The sequence below is a fragment of the Budorcas taxicolor genome, chromosome 12 (assembly GCF_023091745.1).
Source record: "Budorcas taxicolor isolate Tak-1 chromosome 12, Takin1.1, whole genome shotgun sequence".
Classification (NCBI taxonomy): domain Eukaryota; kingdom Metazoa; phylum Chordata; class Mammalia; order Artiodactyla; family Bovidae; genus Budorcas; species Budorcas taxicolor.
The window spans coordinates 75242265-75268533 of record NC_068921.1 but is presented as its reverse complement, the minus strand read 5'-3'; the positions used below and the strand labels follow the sequence as shown (position 1 = coordinate 75268533).

At 40.4% G+C, this 26269-nt stretch overlaps 1 protein-coding gene across 1 annotated transcript in view; it reads right to left on the bottom strand.

The window, feature by feature from the left end:
* Positions 1-1844: 1844 nt before the first annotated feature.
* Positions 1845-26269, bottom strand: part of IPO5 (importin 5) — a 41310-nt gene continuing 16885 nt past the window's right edge. Inside the window, exons 9-26 of the mRNA XM_052649929.1 lie at positions 25712-25799; positions 23649-23755; positions 18010-18134; positions 17827-17916; positions 17572-17745; positions 15605-15823; positions 14062-14145; positions 12529-12661; positions 12310-12431; positions 10203-10299; positions 8843-9015; positions 7815-7926; positions 7671-7726; positions 6514-6636; positions 5440-5659; positions 4631-4859; positions 3265-3406; positions 1845-2663 (exon numbers count right to left, since the gene is read on the bottom strand). Coding sequence (XP_052505889.1) covers positions 2577-2663; positions 3265-3406; positions 4631-4859; positions 5440-5659; positions 6514-6636; positions 7671-7726; positions 7815-7926; positions 8843-9015; positions 10203-10299; positions 12310-12431; positions 12529-12661; positions 14062-14145; positions 15605-15823; positions 17572-17745; positions 17827-17916; positions 18010-18134; positions 23649-23755; positions 25712-25799 — 2381 coding nt within the window. The 3' untranslated portion in view covers positions 1845-2576. The remainder of the gene's footprint in view (positions 2664-3264; positions 3407-4630; positions 4860-5439; positions 5660-6513; positions 6637-7670; positions 7727-7814; positions 7927-8842; positions 9016-10202; positions 10300-12309; positions 12432-12528; positions 12662-14061; positions 14146-15604; positions 15824-17571; positions 17746-17826; positions 17917-18009; positions 18135-23648; positions 23756-25711; positions 25800-26269) is intronic.

Below are 26269 nucleotides of genomic sequence, written 5' to 3'. Positions count from 1 at the left end.
GCTCTTTAGCCCTCCAGACAGGCCGTCCCTCAACATGAGATCACGAGGATACAACGCTTAAGGCACTGCCAGTATGCACTGCCCCTTATCAGGAGACCAGGTGCATCACGGATGTTTATTTGCTTATGTATTTGCTGATGGTTTTGTTAGTCAAATGACAACTACAGAGTTACGATCAAGTTGACTCTCATTACAGAAACATATGAGCTTTAAGACAATTTTGCTTTTCTTCAGATTTACAGCATTAAGAAAATATTCCAAATGAGTTATGCTAAAAATTTCTGACACTTATGCACGTAGCTTAACCCTCTGTGTTACAAAAGACCCAGAAAAGGTTAAGGGCCACACACATTTTTTTCCTCTAGAAATAGCTCAAATTCGTAAATATACCATTCTTGGCTGTCATGCAAGGCCACTAAACTTGGTACAAAAAGAAAAAAAAACATGAATTTTCACCTTGTAGAGGCAAAATCTTGTAGAGGTGTTAAGAAGGTTTCCCCAGGTAATTTCAAAGAATTGTGTGTCACAATTAGTTACAAGCCCTGGATTTCAGGATCATGTCACACTGTCTTTAAAACCAAACTTCTCTGATTAATTTGGTTCAACTCCAATTATTTATTCTATTTCTATGCAGAAGGATGCAGTCAACCTGCAATTGATTGATCTGTACCCAACTACGTCTTTCAGGGACCTTAGACCCCTGTGACGAGTATGTCTTCTGACTTTTTCTAAAAACGTTGAAGTAAGTGCTCAGTATAGCCCTCCACAAACACTAGACTCTCCAAAAAAAATGCAGCCATCTTCTGACCATATTCCATCTCAACTTAGGTGAGCACACACCACATTTTTAACATGTTTTAAGTATAGTAATGTCAAAAAAAAAAAAAGCAAATCTAAATTGCTCCAGTTGATTGCTATCGCTACACAAATTAGCTTTCCAAACAGCATTCTGTTTAAGAAAGGACTGAGGGGTTGTCCTACCACATTTTACTCCAACAGGAAGACAGGCTATTAGGCAGCTTCAAATATCCCCTCCCATCATATTAAGAGAGTCAAACAGGTACCACTGAAAGCAATCATCTTCTTGAGAAGTCATTCAACATGGTGTTTGTCCTGCCAGATACCAAAGCTTCTGGGCTGGAAACAAAATACACATGAAGGGTATTTGCTCCCAACCAATCCATCTTTATATAATTTATTTTACTTTCTACTTCATTTCAGATTTACTTTTAATAAAGTAATGCAAATCATTTAAAGAAAAAAACCTTTAATTTTAAATTCTGATCTAGGCATAAAATTCATTTTTGTATCACGGTTAAATTCAGTACAAACTATAAAATTGTTAACACTTGAGTTTCAACAGAAATCTAGTAAGACCTCTTAGAAAAATTCCTTAAAGAAACAACAGCAAGTCATTTACTGCTATGAGGTTAATACATAAAGAAAAAAACATTCACACATTTTACTGAATTTATCAGTAAATAATTTTAGCCATAATACTTATCATAAAATTAAAAGTTTAAAAGTTGTGTGTGGCTCCATAGCAATTACAATTTGCAATAAAAATACTAAGCCAAATTCTTTTCTTCTAACAAGAACAATGCTAGCTTTAAACGACTGAAGTTTGCACATCAATTGTGAATGGCGTAGGTGTATCATAACTTAGCTTAAATTAAAGTGGAAGATGGTAAAAACTAGATGCTTCTAACTTTGAATTGCACGAGGAAAATATCAGGGGGAAACAAAATTCAGAGCCATTGTTAGCAGTTTAAAAAATATTACTCTTACATTAAAAACATTAAATGAATCAAAGCCAGACAGTACTGAATTTTTACACAAACTCCTTTCGTATTTCAACGCTGTTTATTGAGGAGTGAACGAGACCACTGCCAGACATGCCAACGATACTTCACATTCAAGGGCTGGAAGCCGAAAAGCTCTCCAAACTGAGTCACTGCACAAGCCTTTCAGGGAAAAGGGCCGGAAGTGACGTAAAGTTACATCTCCAAACTGAGTCACGGCATAAGCCTTTCAGGGAAAAGGACCAAAAGTGACGTAAAGTAACATTTTCATGCTTGTTGTTTTTGTCTTCAGCTTTTCTTCAATGTTTGGATCTATGAGCTTGCTGGGTAGAAGGCTTCTTTCTACCCCACAAAAAGACTCACACTCCAATTAACAGAATGAACACTAGGTGTATAGCAACTTGTTTTCACACACATCTATGCTGAGGAACAGATCTTAATTAAAGCTGTTTTGTCTTAAGTTTCCTTACATCTAGTGAGGAAAATTAATTTTATTTCCCTTTCGCCTTCACATGGGTGGGTTACACCAATAGAAAAATACTCTTCAGTGTTACTGCAGGGCTCACAGGACTTCCTCAGTAGTCGGGTGGGGGACACCCACTTACACACCATCCTGAAACCCAGGGCTCCTCGTTCTGCTGTTGTGGCTTTGCAGAAGAATGGCCTACACACAACTCTACCGTTCTCTTTTGCTCAAAAACAAAACAAAGAAACCTAAACAAAAGGGTAAACGTTTATTTGGAGTTAGTTTTCTGGTGGTGGTAGTAAGGCCCTTCAGGCAGAGTTCAGGAGCTCCTGTATGGCTGCCTGCTGTTCGGGACTGAGCTGCGCTATGCATTCAGTCCACAGTCCTCCGGAAGTCTAGGAAAGAACAACGTTACATATTTAGATTTGGCAAAACGATCACTGGGCAGTACTCTCATGACCACCATTAGGCAGACTGGGATGCCAAAATACCTTCTTTCCAATAGATGAGCGTGATGAGCATCACTGCAGAAGCAAGACATCCTTTCATCCCTATGAAGTTTGTTTCACTCACAGTAAGCTTTCTCATTTTTACATTGATAAAGCTACACTTTTGATGCCCTGTTCAAGTTATCTATACACATCCACTTAGGGAGGAAAACGATTATACAACGTTGGTAGCCGACAGTTACTACGATTAACATCTCGTCTTTCTGTTTTCACATATATATAGAAAACTAACATAATGAGTATGTGCTAATCTCAGATTTAAGACAAAGGTTTCAGTTTTAATAGATAATGAGAATATATGGGTAGATTATATTAAGTAAAATATATTTGAGGCTTGATGACAAGATAATATAAAAGTGAAATTTCCTTAGCTTGTTGAATTTCTATTCTCTTCCTCTAATCGAAAATATACAGAAAAACAAAACTAAACAAAAAACCCCCTAAACCATTTTAGTTCTTCTCTCCCAGTTTAGCTAAAGCAGCTTACCTGTACTTGGCGAACTACATTGGCCAGACGTTTGGCACAAGGATCGTCATGTTTAATTGCCTCGTGCATTTCTCCATCTGCGATTATACTGAATATTTTGGGCAGATTGGTATTGTTTGGGCCAAGAACAATTGGGTGATTACTGAAATAAGAGAAGAAAACAATTATAAATGAAAATTGTGATAGAAAATCACTCAAGCACTCATATACTCTCCCATACCCTTCCCTCAATACCAAATTCTGTTATTAGGTCCCTCCTTACACAATGATTATGCACTAAAATCAACTGCCTTTTAAATCCAGTAGGAGGAAACCTGATTAGCTTTGCAGCTTCTTCCCAAGTAAACCATACATATAAGAACAGTTCCTTAACATAAATTTTATTTAGATACTACAGAATGGTTTCTAAAATAACTTTGAAGTTCAAAAAGACGTACGGGCACTTCAAAAGTAAACTGGGAAATAAGTTCCAGTTGAGTTTAATGGAAAGAAGCCTAACAGTGAATCTGACTAGTTTCATCTTTTTCATTAGGAAAATTCCAGAGCAGTCATTTCCAAGAAAGAAGATTAAGCAGCATGATGGAGAATGGGCCACTTCAGAGGCAAGAGCAGGTTAGCGCGTCTCCACGATGGCTCTGAAGCATTCCTTAATGATGTCCTCAGTGAGAGACTTCCAGTGTTTGCATGACCAATGAGAACTTAGGCGTGAAGGAATACACCCACTGGCTCATTTCTACAAACTCCATGAGACAAGTGGTTGTAGCCCCTGGATTTATTTATGAACTAAAAGCAGTAGTTAACAGTGACAGAGCCCAGACTACCAATGGACACAACTTTGATGTGATAGCTTTTGTAACCTCCTGGTTGTTCTAATTCTTAGCAATACTCATAGACACAAAATAACACTAATAACGCCAGAGGTCAAGGGCCAGACCCTGAGTGCCCATCTGGTGTATTTCCCTTAGACCACTGGTTTTTTAAGTCAAAGAAAAACACTAGTATTTCAGAGGGTCAAATAACAGTACTAACCCATGTTCTTTCATCTCATTTCTATTAGTAGATGATATGCCAATGATGCCTCAGTAAAGCTAATAACTGAATGGATGAAAGAATGAATGAATGGGGTGGAAGACAGAACAGAATCTTCTTTGAACATCTTATTCTATAATGCCTCATCTGTTGAACTGAATCCCACAAATAACTCAAAATTAGATGTGATTATAAGGCACTCCTAACTGTGATAAGGCTTCTTAACCTGATTTATAAACACAGCATTATTAGGACCTGAACGCCTGAAAGGCATGCACAGGAAGCACCAAGTTGCGTGAAGGGGAAGGAAATAAGGTTGCCCTGTCCCGCTGCCTACCTCTCAATCAGGTCGCAAAGGTAACTGAAAGTCTGAACAGCTTCTTCTTTATCCTCATGCAGTGGAAGCCAAGAGAGCCAATGTGGGAGGACTTCCTCAACGTTCACACAGTCAGGCTTGAACTTCATCATTTTCCCCACCGCTGAGATGCAGTTCTCAGTAGCATTGATGTTTTCTTTGGTCTTAGCATCAGCAGACTGAATAACTCTTACCAGCAGTGGAAGTGCTTCTAAAACAAGCATTTGCAAAGAAGTCAGTTCAAGGCTCATTTTCACGCAAATGATCAAAAAAATGTATTATTTTTGGTCTAGCTACAAATCACAGTGAGAAAATGTTCAAGTGTAAGGAGCACTTTGTTTTCATGACTTCAGAACCATGACAAGGAGAGAGGGACTTTGCCCGGTGTGCTTAGGACCAGCCACACTACATTAATTCATAGGCCTTAAGAGGTCAGCAGCCTCCAGACTTGCACTCCTGATCACCTCAGTGTACTACATCTTTTAAAAGCCTCCAAGCTCTACTCCTATGTCGAACTCACAGAGACCAAGACATGCCTTAAAAGCACGCCCTCCAAGCCCCAGATGAACTGCACCCTGGGAGTGAGGCGAGGAGGTGCTGGTCCCGCTCAGACTTCATTCCCATCACTATGCGAATGAGGATGGTAAATGTCTAAGTGCTGTAATAAGGTGTTTGCAAAAGGAAATGAGAAGGAAGCAGTGTATACTGTTTTCAGGGTCGGGGCAGAGAGCAAGGCAGGGCTAACAGGGATGTCTAGGGTGAAACGCGTGTAACCAGATAAACAGAAGTACCTGTGCAGAAAGGACGGTAGTTATCGCCACCATACTGTGCCATGACTCCCAGGCCATATGCAGCTGCCTGCCTGACTTCCGGGCTGCTGTCACATACATATTGGAGCATTGGCCTTAAGAAATATTCTGCATATTTAAATGAGGCTGGACTACAGTGTTCTATGACATCATCAAAGATGCACAGTCCCCACTGTCTGTCTGGCCACGGTCTATGCGGACACTACAAAAGAGACATTCTTTTAAGCTTTGGATACTGGAGTGAAGACTGTAAAGAAACAAACATTCACTATTGGCTGTCATGTCACAGGGATATTCCTGATACAGGTAATGAAAAATAAACACTGCAATAATCAGTTCTTGTGAATAACAACCCTCAAACTACTCTCTAGATTTTCCACCACCTGAAACTACCAAGTGTGAGGAAGAATGACAGCAGCATCTACGCACAAACATTCACTTTACAAAAAGACAACGGCAATGCTATATGTAAAAAGCACAGCAACAGCAAAAGCTGCAAACTTCATAGTTCTGATTCAACAGGATGTCACGGGCGTAAATCATTTTTAAAAACATACTGTACTACTAAGTATCACAAAACACAAAATTAAAAGCCAAAAAGGGATAAATATCCAATGACTGCTTTTAATTTATAATACATTTTAAAAAACTGAATATGTAATGCTATCACCCAGAACCTATGATTGCTGGTGGTACATAATATAGATCAAAACTGAATTTTCTAGGGTCTACTTTAAAACAAAAACCTGTAACCGTTTTGTTTCCATTTATTAATTTAGCAGGGTATAGATAATCTGAAATAATAAAAAGTCAGTTGTATATTTTTAGACTGCATTATAAATTAATTAGACTATAGAAAACCTAATTAGTAAACTTCCAAGCATACATTGAGAAAATATCCAAGGCAATGCAAAAAACTCAGTAAATTAAAGAGGTACGGTGAAAACTATGGTTTCTAGGATCCATTTTAACCTGAAAGTGTTAAAATTTTCAAATGCTGTAATAGATTTTCAGGTCAACTATCTAAAATAATTGTTAAAAAGAGGTAATACTCACAATTAGGTTGACAATTAACGGAAGCAGCTGTTCAAACCATGGTAACACTTTCTCCTTGTAGCTACTGAATATTGAGTGTAAAATGTCTGACACTTTGGTCAAAATATAAACATCATTATCATCCTAAAAAAAACCAAGTGGGCATACTATGTGTTAAAACAAGTACGTATGAATTTAAGAAGTGTCCTCACTGTTCGTAACGTTTACTATAAAAAAACTAAGAAACACAGAAAATTAAATTTCTTGTCACTTTCTTAAGAGTATAGCAGGAGTCCAGAGACTGAGGTTACTCCAGTGATGTCTTGTCTGGCAATAGAAAGACAGAAGGAGTATTCAAGTACTGCACTTACTGCAAATACTTTCCTTGGAATATATTTAAAATAGATGGTTGAAAGACTATCCCAAATTTCAAAGTTCTGAAATGAGCGATTTTACTGTTTTGTTTTCTAGGACATCTCTAGTTTTGGAGCGGGATGGTGGGGAGATGTGGGGTCAGTTACTTTCAACACCTCATCCCTGGGAACCATGTGCGTGTCAGGGTGAGCACCTGCCGAGGACAGGGATGAGTCCCACGAGCCAGCACGGGTCTATCAGATGGCCACATGCCACACACGGCAGACCCTATATACAGAGCTGACATATGCTGATGGCATCAAGTGGTCTGATGGTAGGAGTTCTGAGTAACAACGTGAAGAATTATGTCAACCACACGCCTATTGTTTATAGGGGAATTTGCACAATTCTGTGGTCCAGGGGAAAGAGAGCTGGTGTTACAGAAAGACCTGGCCTTAAGCACGAGTGTCAACAGTGTGGCTCTAGGCAATCACTTAACATCTGAGTTTGAGTTCACTCATCTTCAAGATGGGGAAAGCACCAGCAGGCACAGATGAGTGTTGTGAGAGGGTGTAGAAGATCCGAGGGAACTCCAAAGGGCTCTTATATGTAAGGTCACTGCAAAGAAGTGCACACACAGCACCCAAAACACAAACCAGCCAACTTCAATCCACTTAATCTCTAAACTAATAAACGAAACACACATCAGATTCTTCTGCTGAAGATTACTAAGAAGCACCTTTTAGGAGAAGTCCAGAGGAATCAGAAAATTAAGCATTAACGCAAATGGTCACATACGTTAAGTTCTACACAGAGTAACTGACCTCATCTTGTAGTGATTCTTCCACCTGCTCATCATAGTCTTCATCTTGTCTTTTAACTAAAACACACCCAAATAAATGTCTTTTTAAATGGTAGCCAAAAATGGTCAAGAATTACATCCAGAAATAAAGGTGTGGAAAACTTACCTTGCCGCAATTCTTGGTTTTTAAAATGTTCTTCAAGTTTAGCTTTCAGTATACCACCCAACTCTTCAAAGTGTTCATTATTAAGGCATCCATCTCCCATGACTTCAATGCACTAAAAATGAGTTTGAGGAAAGAAAGCGACTCATAAGATTTAAGTGTTTTTGGAGTCAAAGTTAAACTCCATTAAGAATCAGATGGAGGCACTGAGAAAAATGAAGATAACTCCTACCCTGAGATTAAACAGTAGATACACTTGGATTATATTTGCTACCACATCAGTACTTTAAAGAAAATAATTTAAAAAATATTTTTCCTTTAAACATGTCCTGAGCATGTCTTAAGTGCCAGGAATTATGCTGGGTGTTGCAAATTCAAAGATGGAAAAGACCAACCAGCTCCTAAGAAGCTCAGTTATCACATGCATACTCTGTACAGAGATGGTGCTAGAGAAGGCTATGCTTGTCCACAAATGGAGGGAATGAGATGAGCAAAGGCATGGAAGCATTCATTCTTTGGGAAAGTAACAGAAAATCTGAACTTGAGGAGTGCAAATGGGGACAAAGAATTTTTAAACCCAGTTGTGGAGTAAGCTATGGAGTTGTGAGCCTTGGAAAATGGGGAGTGACTCAAGAGCAAGTTAATGCTTGAGGGAAGGTGACTGAACTGTGAGGTAAAGAAGGAATGGCTTCTGGAGCAGATTAAGTGAGGCTCAAGCAAAAAGAAGAAATACAGTAAAAAACAGATTTAGGGGAAAGAGAAGAGGACAGGGACTAGACTTGACTTGGATGACACCCAAGTGTCAACTGGTGGTTGGATTACTAGGTAAATGACGATGGAAACTAATCAAGACCAGAATACAAGAGCAGCTACTCTTAAAAAATAAGAAAAAAAAGTGATAACACCAAAATATTGAATATTTTTGGTTGCAAATTATGTTACAGCATTAAAAAAAAAATCCCCCCATCTATTAAGACAAATATATGAACACACAAACTGTTTGCACTAATTTTGGAGAGAAAAATATTTACCTTTGCAAAAGAATGCATTATTTCTGAGAGGACATCTGAATCTGGTTCTGTGCCAATGGCCTTGATTAGCGCATCACACATAAAATGCCACATCTGTGTGAGGTACTCAGGACCACGAACTCTCGCACACTCCAGGAGAAGAGGCATGGATTCTGCTGCTGCCACTCGAACGCGTTTTATCGTTAAGGAAAACATACTCAAATGAACCTTAGACGACATTTAGTGTGATTACTATCCTCAAGATTGTTCTATTGTTTTGCTCAATTACATGCTGAAATGCTCCGTGAGTTATTAACAGGAGTGCTAGGCAACTTCTGTTTATCTAAGAGTGCTCTCCAAGAGTTTGCGTTCAATATAACTTGTGTATAAAAACACAAGTCTCCCCGCCCCAAGGCATACTTCCTGTCTTTCCATTCACCTAAAATGTAACAGGAATAAAGGTTCAAATATAACCCCTCAACACAAAAATAACTGCGGAAAGAGCCAGGACTCTCACAGCATCTCAGGACATACCTATCCCCAAACTTCAGGTAGTCCATTTCTTACAGAGGCAACTGAAGTAATGACTTTACTAAGAAAACTGCCAAGGATCTCTTCCTGAATCAGTCTCTGCAGAGTTGCCTCCCCCATCTAATATCATGTCTAAAATAAATGTCTTGAGAATTCCTCTTAGAAATGATTCTATCCTGTCCTCAGGCATCACAGGACGTCTGCTGGGGAAAAGCCACCTTCTGTGAAGGGTGCCACCGTGGGGTGCTGTGGGAGGAACCGCAACCGAGGGGCTCTGGGGCCGCAGATCTGTTTGTGGCTCACTCCACTGTGCTGTCATTTTTTAACCCATCTTAAAGTGTGTGTGTGTGTGTGTGTGCGCGCGCGCGCACACGCGCAAAAAGGTGTAAAAATATACTTATACTTATTATAACTAGCATTATATCGAAGAGGACAATTGTTACATGCAGATTTATTGAGACATTTCTCCCCAGAGGTATTATCCACATTTGAAATAAGCTAGAAAGTTAAGCTGGTCTCTAACCTATTGAAAAGAATCTTACTTTCTTAACATCACCAAAAGATATTTGGGGAAAGCGGCAATACAGCATCACAGATATTTGCTAAGAAAATCCCAGTCCTTAAAAATCTTCAGTGCTTCACAGAGAACTGTCAAACTAGTGGATAGCTGACATTTTCCTTTTCAGGTTTTTGGCACAAGTGAAACAAAGGCACAAGCTAAGAATCTGAAACCACCTTCAGTGCAAACAGAATACTGGTGATGTCCACTTACTTTAGCTAGCACAAAGTCTAATACTTCTACAACTTAAGTATATCTAGAAATCTTTTCTGTTCAAAAATTACAGGATATCATCGTGGAAATAAAATTTTAGAAGAGGTACCATGAGTTTGACAACCTGTTCAGTATACTCCACAAAGCCTTCTTTTAACTCCTTAGCATAACAAACCTGAAATAAAAGTATTGGAAGAGAAATCAAGATCCATGTTATACATTTGTTTTTTACTACAAACTGCAAACCTTTAAGGACCACAGACTGCTCTACCCCAACTAGAGCTAACTACTTTTAAAGCTGTACGTATGCAAGGACACGGAAATTAGTCATCTAACTCATGGGAACTGTAAAATGGGAAAGGGCCATGAAACAACTGTAAAATATATTGTCATTCAAAAGGTGGAATGCTTCATATTCTTATTTAGTGTGGGGAAGAATTTAGCAAAAGCTTTCGTACTCTGAAAATACTTCAAACAGAAGATACCACTTAATTAAGGCAATATAAAAAGTTATTTTAAAAACCATGAAAGTGTAATCACGGCACATCTCTTCTTTAAATCTGCAGCTATGAGTTTCTGTTTTGAATTTAAAAAAAAAATCATTACAACAATCAAACAAAAAAACCATCCTAAGTAATTATTTTCTCTTTTACCACATTAAAAGATTTCATAATTGGGTTTATGTAAAAGACGTTACATTTATACTTTTTCTCAAGTTGAAAGATACTATAAAAATTCCAAAATATTTATAAATTATAGGCAAATATGATGGCTCAGTGGTAAACAATACGCCTGCAATACAGGAGATGCACGAGATGCAGCTCAATCTCCGGGTAAGGAAGACCCCCTGGAGGAGCTACTGGCAGCCCACTCCAGAATTCTTGCCTGGAGAATTCCACAGACAGAGGAGCCTGGTGAGCTACAGTCCGTGTGGTCACAGAGTCTAACACAATAGAGTAAATAAGCACACCAGGCACTGATAAGAGTAAGTTCAAGAGATATGCTTAAATGAACTAGAAAACCAAGCCTTGTTAATAGAAAAATAAAATTGAAGCCATTAGTTTTTATTTAGGCTTACTTAACTACTAGATTTATATTATAAAATGTTTTTTCCAGTGGTCATGTATGGATGTGAGAGTTGGGCTGTGAAGAAAGCTGAGCACCGAAGAATTGATGCTTTTGAACTGTGGTGTTAGAGAAGACTCTTGAGAGTTCCTTGGACTGCAAGGAGATCCAACCAGTCCATTCTGAAGGAGATCAGTCCTGGGATTTCTTTGGAAGGAATGATGCTAAAGCTGAAACTCCAGTACTTTGGCTACCTCATGCGAAGAGTTGACTCATTGGAAAAGACTCTGATGCTGGGAGGGATTGGGGGCAGGAGGAAAAGGGGACAACAAAGGATGAGATGGCTGGATGGCATCACTGACTTGATGGACGTGAGTCTGAGTGAACTCCAGGAGTTGGTGATGGACAGGGAGGCCTGGCGTGTTGCGATTCATGGGGTCGCAAAGAGTTGGACACGACTGAGTGACCAAACTGAACTGAATCTCTTGAAAACTTTTTTACTCAAGTTTAGTTGACTCACAAACTTGTGTTACCATAATCTCTTAACCAGTTAAAAACCAAACAAAACCTACCCCTCCCTGTCTATAACACATGCTCATACAGGTTAAGATAATCACTGCAAATATCCTGGTTCTCCTACCAGGTCTTTTTTAATACAATGAAATCATACCAATTTTATTTTTAATACTATGAACACATTTTTGTTCATTCAAAAACATTCCTTAGCCCCTGTCATACACTAAGCACAAAATGGGCAGAAATCCTTCCCTCAGTTAGCTTTGTAACAGTTTTGTAATAGTCCAAGGCACAGTGCTTCCTGATCATCTTCTAACAACAGGCATTTGGGCTATTCACTGTATCTGGGCTATTCACTTTGTTCTTGTTATTAAAAACAGCACTGGTAATGAAAGGTTTCATCCACATTATTTCTTTAGGATCGAAATCTGTAAGTGGAAATGTTGAGTCTAAAGGTTTATATATCTTATTTCTTAAAGAATACATTCCTGGCTCTTCAAACTAACTTCTTCAGTATCTATAAAAAGCACTCCTATGAAATATATTTACACACACACATGCATTCATGAGAAGTTGTAATATAAAGTTCAGAAAACATAATTACCAGCATCTGACAAGCAGTTGACTTTTCTTCCAGCCCTGCAGTTTTAATACCAAAACTTTGCTGATCTCCAAGGTTCACAAATTCCCAACCATCATCATCGCTCATGTTCTCCATGTCTTGAGCTATTAACAAAGAATCAAAGAAAATTCATTTTAACTTTGTTAAAAATGACAACAAAGAGAAATCCTACAAGTGTCACTTCCTCATGAAGACACCTACTATCTAGAAGGGCTACTTCAGGCTTAATTGAAGCTGTCTTCATTAAAGGCCCCATCACCACTGGTAGGTACTGCTGAAATTCTTTTCCAAGGATTTTGCACATCCTGGCCCATGCGGAGATCATGTAAGAGATCTGGGGGGAAAACAATTAAAAATTAAATTTAAATTGATATTTCACAAATGTGTAAAGCCCCTTTCCCCTTCTCATAAAAATGATATTTTATTTTGACCCTTCAAGCAACAAGTGTGCTAAAGATCACATACTTTAAATGTTCAGAAACGATAAAAAGTCACTGAGAACTTCTACATGAGGATACAGACAACAGGTGAGGCAAGAGACAGACCAGTGCTATGTCTTATTTTTTCCTGTTTACAAGAAGCAGAACGTAACAGCACATGAATCATGTAACAAAAATCCACTTAGACTTATCAACCCCTGGCAGCTAATTTTCCCCAAGGCAGGACTTCATCTAACTTTGCCTACAGCCTAACACTCCACTCAGTCAATATTAATCACCCCTTTCTCCTCTTTGTTTAAGTTTTCTGTGTAGGGGGTCGTCCACATTTAAGATATCTCTTCTACTACTCAATTTACGGAGACTTTAATCACTATAAAGTACCTACAGAAACTCTGGTTTTATTTCATCTCTATTTCCCACAAAGGGATTTTTACCCTCCGGTATCTATTTATATACTTGTTTACCTCATGTGGCTGCATGTGCAAACACACTCCCCTACTCCTAATTTTAAAAACAAAACCAAAAAACGTGTTTGGAAAAAAAAAAATTAAGTATGGAAAACAATTACAGCATGGCTGTGTAAAGTTAAAATTTAATCCAACAATTATTTATTGAATGCTCATTGTGCAGCAGACACTGGGAACAGCACCAAGAATAGGGCAGACATTTGCGACATTATTACGACTGGGTCCTTAGCACCCACCACTGAGACTTGTACTGGCCAGGAAATCTGGGCAGGAGTTAGAAAGGCTGAGTGGGAATGGCTCTTTCTAAGCTACAGGATGTTTGTTCCTAGGCAGAGAAAAGAGCACAACACATTCTAAAATTGTTGGTTGCGACATTCCTTTTGCTTTCGAAAGGGGAAGGAAGTCACGTGGCACTGAACGGGCCAGGAGACATCCAAACAGACGTGTCTTGGAAGTGGTTGGATAAATAAACCCTGCGTTCAGTGACTGAAGTCACAACCCTATGGAGGAACACCAAAGCCACGACTGTGGATGACACTGCTCGAGGGAAGTGAGGAGACACGAGCACCTAGGATAATGGAGATCAGCAGCACCAAAAACCTTTAGTCACAGGAGTAGCAGCCTGAAAATCGACTGAGGAAAAACACGGTGTGCAAAAGTAAACACGTGCATGCACGCACGGTGTGCACAGTGTGGAAAGCCACTGAAGAATGTCCCTGAAACCAGGGGTTGGTATTATCTCAAGAAACCTACTGCTCAATTTTTCTTCTCAGTATTTAGCCCTGTGCTATCAACCAGGATGGAGGGGACTGTGAGCGCTGCTGTACCTGAGGGTCGTCATCTTCCATGTCACTGAAGTCTGTCTGCGTCTTCAGTAACAGTTGCATCACGTCGGAGGCATCCTGCATGAACTGGAAGGAAATGTTTGGGGAAGACACATTATTATTCATGTATATCTCATCAGAGATATTACTGCCACCTAATTTTGTTTCTCATGTAACAATAAATCTTTCTCCCCAAATCTATTAACATTTCCCACATGAGTTTTAACCCCTCAGATAAAAGTACTATATAGAGAAGTTTTCACATATACTTCAATGAATTTAGTGCTCTAGAATTTCTAGAAAAATGTTTTCCAGTGAAAGTCAAAATGAATTACAGTATAAAGATAGTTCTGGTGGCATCCAGTTTTGGTCCATGGCTTATGCATTTCCAGCAGTAAAAAGGTAACTCAAATTCAGAAAAACAATTCTGGATTGTTCCCTAGCTTCCCTGTTGGCTCAGTGGTAAAGAATCCACCTGCAATGCAGCAGACTCTGGTTCAATCCCTGAGTTGGGAAGATCCCCTGAAGAGGAAATGGCAACCCACTCCAATATCCTTTCTGGGAAAATCCTACTATGGACAGAGGAGCCTGGTGGGCTATGGTCCGTGGGATTGCAAAGTTGGACACGAGTGAGTGACTGAGGATGCAAAAACTGTTATCATTTTCACTTCTCTGTTTAGTTTTGGCAATCTCCACTGTATAAACAGGCAGTGTTGTACAAAGATAGTTTGAAAGCCAAAATACAGAGTATGGAACATAAAAATGTTTTACTGATTGGGTTCTCAGTGTCTCCCAGAAAACTGTTTGTAAGATAAAAATGCTACTTGTGGAGGAGACCAGAGAGAAAGGTTCTATGTTAAAAGCTCTGAGAATCAGAATGGGAGGGGCTGATAGCAGAAACTTTTTTTGGGTTAGCTTTGACAGCTGAGATACTGGCTAGGAAGAAAAACACATTGGTCAATGGTCCTTTCTAATTCTTTTCTGAAGATCTAGATGCATATTTAGTTTATAATTATTTTCTGAAGAACTAAATGCATATTTCTCTTGGGACACTCAAAGCTTTTGGGATTAATAGGAATGCAACTGGAATGTTCCCAGGCACGTTTTTTTTAGTTTTTTAAAAAAAATTTTTCAGCTGCACCCTGAGGCATGTGGGTCTTAGTTTCCTGACCAGGGAGGGAACCTGTGCTCCATGCACTGGAAGACGGAGTCTCAATCACTGGACTTGGGTCCCTCGAGTGTATGTTTAAATATGGGTGAAACTGAACATATGGGTCTAGAATTCCACAAGCCTCCAGAGATAAGCCCACACATGTAAGGGAAGGTTTCAAAAGCATAACTGAGTTAAGAAGAAATCTTATTAGCAATGAAAAAATGAAGGTGACAAGTTATATATAAAATTAAAGTAATACAAGAATAAGATGATGAAAAACAGTAAGTCTTCAGAAAACCTTTTATCAGAAAGAAAAAACCCTCTGGTACCGTTGATGCCCCCAAAGCCAGATGACACACAACAAACCCAACACATTGTTGATAAATCACTTACCTTTTCCTTCCCAACAGCCAAACCAATGAGGCTGATGCACTCAATAGTTTTTCCTCTGAGAAGCCTGAGTTCCTTTTGAACTGCGTTCTCGACAATGTGCTTCAGTGATGGCATGAATAAGTCATAGTAGGGGACAAATTTTTCTTCTGCAGTATCTGCAACTGATGCGATAGATGTCACAACTTGTTCCAAAACTAATTTGGTGCCTTTCTGGATCAACTGGAAGGAAGACAACAGAACATCAGCCCCGCAGAGAAGATGGGGCAAACACTCCTGGCCAGTTCCCGAGGGGTGCGCTGAGACTGCATGCTGAGCTTGCCCCACGGCAGCCAGAGTGGAGACCAGGCCTCAGCGCACACGGAAGAGCCCCCTGAACTATCTGCGAGGTGCTCCCCTGTCAGCACAGCGCTCCTCACTTGTGTCCACTTTATCTCAAAGCACAGCTAATTCTCGAGCATAAATGTGAACTCCCTCAAATGTTTGTATCCAGCAAGCTTAATTTTACTCATCATTCCTCATTTATTTCCACTCATCATTCCTCACTTATTTCCACTACTTAATTTTATATCTTGTGCTGTCCGACTAGGTCGTGGAGAAAGTTCCCTTTATGGCCCATTCCTTTATTTTCTAGTTCTCTCCAGAAAAATACCACTGAGGACACCCCTGAGAGGTGCCCCCTTTCTCCACCCTGGTGCAACAGGTGAGATCAGCCTTCCCCCTGCACCAACGATCCACGGTGTTCTCTGAGCTGCCGAGGAAAATCCTTCCCGGGTACTTGCGGTCAGGCCATGTCAGCACCTGGCAATGTTATTCTGTAATTCCTTGTGGGTTCATAGAAATACTTGAGCCGGCAACTGCTCTGGCCCTTTACCCCCTCATCAACCACAGCCACTCTTGGCAGAGCTCTTTCTACTTGTACCTGAGTCCACACACCGCTCTGCAAGGTGAGCTCACTCCTTCCTTTGGCATCTCCCATCTGCTCTGCGGTTAACGTCATGACCGGCCTGTGATCCCACAGGAACATCCTTCTTCCTTGGCTACTCTGCCTCCGCACAGCTCTTCTCACACACATGACCCTCTTCCCCCATCCCATCTCAGCAGCCCCTTCCTTCAGTCTGCATCTCACACACGGGTCCCATGGGGGGAACTGGGTTATATAGAGCCACCCTTCAGCCAAATCTACTCTAATGTCCTATCTGATCCATCTATTCCTGATTTAACTAACCTAACTGATCTGCCCTCGACTACCTCCCTGTCTTCACGTACACTCACGTTCCTGTATCACGCTCTTAGTTTGCTATCATAGTACACTGAGTGCCCATCTTCTGCTTTAGACCCCTTCTCTGCCTTCTGGGACCTTATAACTTCCTGTCTTCCTCTCTGCTCTCCTTTAGACCAGGGCTAGGTGAAGTGTGGTTTACCAACTGTTACCAGTTCATCAGGAGCCGAAGTACAGACACTGTTTATAGAACATTTTATAGCAATTTGACAGAAACTTTGTGTTTGCTGAATATTCGAGTTACAAGGCTTTTATTTTGTGCGTCCTTTTTGTCTGATAGCAGAATTTCATCTCATTCTACTTGAGAACAAACCAGGTCTCTGTTTCTGCCTGTCTTACCTGCATCCTGTCTTTCTCATGCTGCTGCACTGACATCATTCACTTGTTTCTAGGTCACCTCTTACTTAAGCTGTAAACTATAAACCATCTTCTATTTGGACGGCCAGGCCTTATTTTAAGAATTCAACATGTTTAATACAAAAAAGATTCTTTTTTCACATCTTCTCTATGTCTGTCATTCAGGTTAAGAGAGTGGTCAGCACTTTTCGCTTTCTTCTCTTTCATCTTTTAAAATTCAAAGTGGCAGAAACTGCTAATGTTTCCTGAGAAGTCTCTTTCAGAATCACCTTCCCCTCCAATTTCCACTATTACAAGCCAAACAGAGAGCTTAAAAGACCGTGAAACTTACCTCTTGAAGTTTAAGGACCATGATGGAATGCAGATGCTTCACCAAACTGTCTAAGTACGGAATAAGCAGTGACTTGGGACAGTCCTCCGTGAAGTTGATGAGAGCAGCGGCGGCGTGGGCCTGGACACGCTGATTGCCCTGGTCTTCCATGGTCTGCAGCAACGCTGCAATCACCTGTGACATGAAATCACACAGGCTGTTCAAACACCACCCCTCTTCTCGGAGTTTTCCAGTGTCTGCAGACTCATTACTTACCTTCTCATGGAATTTCTTCTGGAAACCAGGTGCAAAGTCAGTAGCCATCTGTCCCACAGCATTACAGGCCGCATACCTCACCCTGGGATGCTGGAAGAGGAGCCCGGGTGTTAGTAAAGGCAACAGGGTCCCCTGTGAAACCATGGCAATATATTAACGAATCAAATATTTACTGGTACTTACAGGATCCTGAAGGAAAAGCAGAACAAAATTTACTATCTCGTTGAGAATCCCCTCCATCTGCTGGTGGCATCCTTCGCCAATGGCGGACAAGGCCATGAGCCCCGCGTGCCGGTACTTCCAGTCAGCTGCGGAACAGTTACATGCGGAGGAACAGCAATTAGACACCACCGATGGGGCCTTCCAGTCGTCAGGAGTATGACAGTAACAAAGTATGGTTATACATGACTATTAGGTAGGCAAACAGAAAAAGTGTCTGACTGGATTACTTCACTGTCACAGCGGTTACGTCACACAAGCATTTCACTCCCAAAATTGAAGGGACAGCGTGGCGGCAAAGGGCCTGTCAGTATTTATACCAACCGCCCAAAATAAGACACGTCCCCCCAGACTGACTATGGGCAATGAAGACGCAGGTCTTCTGTGTCACATACTGCCATTCACTGAACAGAGACCTAATGATCTCCACAGGCATATTTCTCTAAAAAGAAAAACCGCCAGGGAGAAAAGATGCTGCTTTCAAAAAATTTTTACTTAATAATACGGTAAATGAGTATGAATGAACCTTATCTGTATTCTAACATTCATAATGGCTATCTGCTTTTTCGTTAAGGGAATATTAACTAATGTTGATTTTACTGGACTTCATATCCTATTTATATGATTTTCCTGACTCTCATTTCTAAATATTTGTTTTTACTATATTATTGTTCACTTTAAGGCTGCTTTAAATTCCTTGTGGAACAAAGGAAGATATACCTAAATATAAAAACCCGAGCAATGGTTCTCAAAGTGGGGTTCAAACATCCTGGGATTTCCTAAGACTCATTCATGGGGTTCACAAGGTCAAAATCATTCTCCTAATAATATTATTTTTTCACTTTCATTTTGAGGGTACAGAGAGTATTTTCAGGATTACAGCATATGTGAAATATCAAGAAAATCAACCCAGAAGCAGACATACAAATTCAGTTTTACCTAAGATATTTACAAAAATGCCCAAAATAAAAAAAAGACATTCTCACTAATATTTCCATTTGTCTTGGAAAAGAGAGTCTTTTTTCACGAAATATGTCATTTCTGTTAACATGTAACAGTTTAACAAATGCACTCTGGGTCATGGTTGTAGAAAACAAACCAATGGTTACCAGGGGGAGGGGGAAGGATAAATTGGGAGATGGGGGATTGACATATACACACTACTATACATAAAATAGTTATAAGGATCTCCTCTATAGCACAGGGAACTCTACTCTACTCTATAGTGACCTATACAGGAAAGGAATCGTGAAGTGGAGATACATATATATATATAGATAGATAGATAGATAGATATGTATAACTGATTCACTTTGCTGTACACTTGGAACTAAACACAACATTGTAAATTAACTATGCTCAATAAAAAAAAAGGTCTCACCATATTATAAAGGGTAGGAAATGTTCATAGAAAAAAAAAAACCAAAAATCAACAGCACTCTGAGATCCTCACTGTAAAGCGGTCCTGAGATTATAAAGTTTGAGAACTGCTGGTGTAAGAGCTAACTAAGTTATAAAAGAAAATCCTAAATTGGAGATAAGACTTAATTCTTCCCTTTGGGGACCCCAAAATTCATGTAAAGATGTCTGTTGTAACTAATTTTTCTGAAAAAATTGCTGAATTATTTGCTAAACATTAAAACTTTAGTATTTATGATAACATTATTTTATCAGTTCAGTTCACTTAGTCATGTCCAATTCTTTGCGACCCCATGAATCGCAGCACGCCAGGCCTCCCATCACCAACTCCCAGAGTCCCCCCAAACCCATGTCCATCGAGTCGGTGATGCCACCCAACCATCTCATCCTCTGCTGTCCCGAGAAGGACATCCTCCTGCCCTCAATCCTTCCCAGCATTAGAGTCTTTTCAAATGAGTCAGCCCTTCGCATCAGGTGGCTAAAGTATTGGACTTTCAGCTTCAACATCAGTCCCTCCAACGAACACCCAGGACTGATCTCCTTTAAGATGGACTGGTTGGATCTCCTTGCAGTCCAAGGGACTCTCAAGAGTCTTCTCCAACACCACAGTTCAAAAGCATCAATTCTTCGGCGCTCAGCTTTCTTCACAGTCCAACTCTCACATCCATACATGATCACTGGAAAAACCATAGCCTTGACTAGATAGACCTTTGTTGACAAAGTAATGTCTCTGCTTTTGAATATGCTATCTAGGTTGGTCGTAACTTTCCTTCCAAGGAGCAAGTATCTTTTAATTTCATGGCTGCAATCACCATCTGCAGTGATTTTGGAGTGCAGAAAAACAAAGTCTGACACTGTGTCTACTGTTTCTCCATCTATTTCCCATGAAGTGATGGGACCAGATGCCATGATCTTCGTTTTCTGAATGTTGAGCTTTAACCCAACTTTTTCACTCTCCTCTTTCACTTTCATCAAGAGGCTCTTTAGTTCTTCTTCACTTTCTGGCTTAAGGGTGGTGTTATCTGCATATCTGAGGTTATTGATTTTCTCCCGGCAATCTTGATTCCAGCTTGTGCTTCTTCCAGCCCAGTGTTTCTCATGATGTACTCTGCATAGAAGTTAAATAAGCAGGGTGACAATATTCAGCCTTGACGTACTCCTTTTCCTATTTGGAACCCGTCTGTGGTTCCATGTCCAGTTCTAACTGTTGCTTCCTGACCTGCATACAAGTTTCTCAAGAGGCAGGTCAAGTGGTCTGGTATTCCCATCTCTTTCAGAATTTTCCAGTTTATTGTGATCCACACAGTCAAAGGTTTTGGCATAGTCAATAAAGCAGAAATAGATATATGCTTTAAATGTATTTCAGTTATCAATATACTATTAAGCCAGAATTTATTCTTAACTGAGGAATAAGAATCTTAAGAAACCAATATCAGATACTAATCTAGACTTATACTGTGGTGGTCATTTTGCAATGTATACAAATGCTAAATCACTATGCTATACATCTGAAACCAATATATTGTTATGCCAGTAACTCAAACAAAAATAAATACTAAAGAATAAAAACTTTAATGCAACAAATATTGAAATAGAAAGATGTCTATATTTGGTTTGGACATTTAAAAAAGTAATGTCTCATATATTCTCAATGGGCAGAGTTCCTGGAAGTACATTCAGCAAATGTGATGGAATGGTATTGGGATGTGAAATGGTCTTTCTGCTTTGAATTTTAAGATTTAAAAAAAAAATGCTATTTATCAATGCTAGGAAAAAAAACAAGGGCTTCCCTGGTGGCTCCGTGGCTCCGTCTGCCAATGGGAGACATGGGTTCGATCCCCGATCCGGGAAGATACCACATGTTGCAGAGCAACTAAGCCTGTGCCACAACTATTTAGCTTGTGCCCTGGGGCCTGGGAGCCACAACTGTTGAGCCCAAGCATCCTAGAGTCTGTGCTTGACAACCAGAGAGCAGACCCCACTGTCTGAAACCAGAGAAAGGCCCACACAGTAGTGAAGACCCAGCACAGCCATAAAGAAAATAAATTAAAAAAAATTTTTTTTTAATTACAGTGGGGTAGATGTTAAGTTGATACTTTTGAACTGTGGTGTTGGAGAAGACTCTTCAGAGTCCCTTGGACTGCAAGGAGATCCAACCAGTCCATCCTAAAGGAACTCAGTCCTGGGTATTCGTTGGAAGGACTGATGTTGAAGCTGAAACTCCAATACTTTGGCCACCTGATGTGGAGAGCTGACTCACTGGAGAAGACCCTGATCCTGGGAAAGATTGAGGGCTGGAGGAGAAGGGGACAACAGGATGAGACGGTTGGATGGCATCACCAACTCAATGGACATGACTTTGGGTGAATTCCCGGAGTTGGTGATGGACAGGGAGGCCTGGCGTGCTGCGGTTCATGGGGGTGCAAAGAGATGGAAACGACTGAGTGACTGAACTGAACTGAGATGTTAAGTTACTAGAGAAAAAGTATTGTTTGTCATTTTTTACACTCTTTTCAAGTGTAGTGAAGTATTAGTTGCTCAGCCATGCCCGACTCTTGGTGACCCCATGGACTGCAGCCCACCAGTCTCCTCTGTCCATGGGATTTTCAAGGCAAGAATACTGGAGTGGGTTGCCATTTCTTTCTCACATGTAGTATTAACACTAAATATACTTTTGGCCCCTGATTCCACGGGAAGACCCTATTTTTTTCCACAAACAAGGAAATCAAAGGTCCAGACTTGCTCCAAGCCACACATTTAACAACAGCAAATCCTTACTGAGAGTTCACTGCCTTACTGTGAATACATGTGAGCTCACTGTAATACAAGCGAAGCCTTCTGCAGCCAGCTAATATTGTAGCAGAAACTTACAATCAAATTCTTTAACCGCAAATAAGCAGGTCCACAGTATGTGTGAAGACTGGCACTAAGCAGTGTGAGACACCGGCAACTGGGTGACTCTGTGCAAACTTTCACATCTCTGGCCTTTACGTTCTTCATCTTCAAAATAGAAAAGCTAGACTCTATCTACTAGCTCTTATAGGCTGACCAGCCTGTGATGCTGTCTGTTTGGGGAAAAATCCTTCAAAATTTAGGAGTAATAAAAGGGGAACCTATTGTTCAAGACCCAGACATAAAATCACCATCATCCTAAAGAAACAATGGTTTTGGACAATGCCCTTTTAGAATACCTAAGAGCTTTATAGCATAAGGAAGACCTACATAATAAAAAACATAAGGGCTGGTATGAAGCTGTTATTAAGACCCAGAATCAAAGCCTGGACCCTCAAGTCTGTCTCCTGCAATGTATGCTACAAACATACATGTTAATACAGGTAAGCCAGGACTTCTGTAAGAGTGTATGCAGTGGCATTATTTGTTACCAACAGAACTATATGGTTTAATGGGGAACTGTGCAATGCTGTGTGGCTGTTAAATGAATGGGAGGTTATCATGTGGTGACCGGATACGCTGCGGGGCAGAAGCTACCGGAAGCATGGGGTCTGGGCGCTTTATTCACACTAAACACAGCTGCCTATGTGCATAATGAGGACAGACACTCAAGTCTCAGAACTGTTAACAGTGAGCACCTCCGAATCTCAGTTAAGGGCCTTTCAGTTTATACACTTCGGATTTGAACTTTTTAAAATATGTCAAGCACAGTAACTTTGTAATATAAAAAACAAAAATGACAATTTTTCTTATTGAAAAACCTGGTTCAAGGTTAGTGACCAAGTATTTGTTAAATTATAAAAACAAATATTGACATGGCTCTCCTCTGATTTGTACAAGGCTTTTTATTTTTTTAAAATAAAAGATATTAGATGAAGGAAAACTAAACCAAATATACTAATATTTCATAAACATTGCAAATACTGGTGCATTAAATTTGAACTTAGGTATTTCTGACTAGGGAGTAAAACTCAGTTTTTAATAGAATTAAAAACTTTTTCCTATATACTGAAGCTAATAATTCTGAGGAGGGAGAATAGGGCAATAGCTGCAGTATCGAGGAAAAAACATTCTCTACCATTAAGACTGAGTGCTTCTAAAGATGACCAAGTAGTATTTTATCAATATGAGAAGTAGGTTAAACAGAGAATATAAAAAGGCAAAGACTGACTTTTAGACGCAGTCTAAGCCAAGCTCCACTGTCCCAGCATTTCAAAGAGGCAACAGCTTACGGTTCTGAAGCATCTGCATAATGTGTTCTTTGATCATCGGCAGGACGAGCTTTCCCCCGAGTCCACAAGCCATCCGGTCTAGAGCACTCTCACCAGCAACCGCATTGCTACACAGAGAACAATGTAACGGACATACGGAAGCACGTAAGAACAGGACGCTACATGGACTGTTTCTAAACTGGGACTGAAGAATAGCTCGAGCAGTCTTTTCTAATGTATGTAGTGAAGTTTGGGGTTAAAAAACCCTAGAATTTAAAAAGTGGCAGGAGGCGGAGGTGGATAAAATTTTTATCATGCCTCATCAATAGTTTAAAAGTCTTATGTCTGAATCCGATCTTTCACGACTTCCCTCTGTCCCCACTCACTGGTTAAAACTTAGCTTCTGACACTCTGAAGACTAAGAGGGATCAGCAGTGTTTAGGAGAGCCTCTGAATCACATTTCCTGGAAATACAGTCTTCAAACTTATCAGAACACAGAAAACAGAAAAGGGTGCTGAGCCTGTGTGTGATTTTCTCTCAACTGGGAGCTTATTCATCTTTTAAAGGGGTGCAATCTGCCCCACAAAATATTATGTGTAAGTGAAACTCAATTACAGTTTTTTCACTGAAAACTGAAGGAATTTGGGCATTAACACCTTTGCACATTTATTGTTTTAGAACCTCAAGATCAGCAGTTGCCACGTACATGACCTCTAACTGCTTTGTGAAGGCAAGATCAGAAAGAGGACACTATGACCTTGAAAACAGGCTCTTAAGACTTAGCTTGACCTTGAAAATGTATTTATGTCCTACTCACTCAGAGATAAAATCTTACTCATCTAGTTCAGATAAAAATAGCTTCTTAACACCACATACACCTTAGTGCCTTTTACAGGGCAAATTAAAAGCCAGGTAGCAACACATCACAGTAAATGAACCAGGACAAGGAAACTCAATCGGAGCCCCGTCTCCTCTTCAGCCCTATTTAGGTGTTTCCAGTCAAGGACTGGAGAAGGAAATGGCAGCCCACTCCAGTGTTCTTGCCTGGAGAATCCCAGGGACGGGGGAGCCTGGTGGGCTGCCGTCTCTGGGGTCGCAGAGTCGGACACGACTGACGTGACTTAGCAGCAGCACAGCAGTCAAGGATTATCTTCATAAACTTCTACAGGGTATTCAGGCCAAAAGTCAGTCATTTTTAATGACAGGATCAAGCTTCAAAAATACACCATATATTTTCGAAGTCAAATGTCTTTAATTATATCTGTAAAAGTAGCTTACGCTGACTACCAATCTTTCAGGGAAATAGTTTCAGTTCTTTTTAAGAAAAGGAGGTTAGGCAGTTTGATGTCCTGGGAAGAGTGAGAGAACTGGTTTTAAGTCCAGTCTACTAACTGGCCATAAACCCTGGACAAATCACTCAATCTTTCCTCTCCATTTCTGCACTTCAAATATGATACTAAACCTTTAGGCCACTGAAAGGATTAATTAAAATGGCAGCTCTGAAGTGCTATGTTTCATCCGTGTTTAAGGGGCCATTTTCACTATTTCACAGTGAGTATACATTTTGGGGACTTTTCCATTGGAATCTGTACTCACGGGCGCCTACTGAGTCAAAACAAGTCAAATAGTAATTTCAGTGTTACTGTCATCCAGTGTCTACCATCACTGCCCCTTTTCCATTCTACAGTTACATTGCATTATATGAGGAAAACACAAGGAATTTGCTGAAACAACTATTGTAAGTTAAGGTCTACACATACACAAAGGTATTTACCACAACAGAGCTCCTTCGTATCTATTTCAGAAGATAACTCTTAAAAAATTCTTGACATGATGAACAGTTTAGAGTAAGACAGGGTAGAAAAGATAGCTACCTTCACTAAAAATAAGTATCTACAAAATTTGATACAGGAAAACACAAAATGGAGAAATGTCCCACGTTTCAAATTTAAAAGCTTAACCTCAGTTTGTAGACCACCACGTGGGGTCGAGACAGACCCTGTAACCCTAACCTCTCACCGCCACCTGGCCTCGCTCTGCCCGACCCGGGAAGCTTCGTACAGCGTTCGGGGTGTGTGATTACCTATCAAAGTCATCGTCTTCCAGCTCATCCGCATTTGCCCAGTCCTCATCCTCTTCAAGGTCAACCATCATGGCTAACATCTGCGGAACTAAAGAAAAGAACTACTTCATACCCAAAGCAGAGAAGGCAATGGCACCCCACTCCAGCACTCTTGCCTGGAAAATCCCATGGGCAGAGGAGCCTGGTAGGCTGCAGTCCATGGGGTCGCGAAGAGTCAGACCCAACTGAGCGACTTCACTTTCACTTTTATGCATTGGAGAAGGCAATGGCAACCCATTCCAGTGTTCTTGCCTGGAGAATCCCAGGGATGAGGGAGCCTGGTGGGCTGCCATCTATGGGGTCACAAAAAGTTGGACACGATGCGAAGAGTTGACTCACTGGAAAGGACTCTGATGCTGGGAGGGATTGGGGGCAGGAGGAGAAGGGGACGACCGAGGATGAGATGGCTGGATGGCATCACTGACTCAATGGATGTGAGTCTGAGTGAACTCCGGGAGTTGGTGATGGACAGGGAGGCCTGGCATGCTGCAGTTCATGGGGTCACAAAGAGTCGGACAC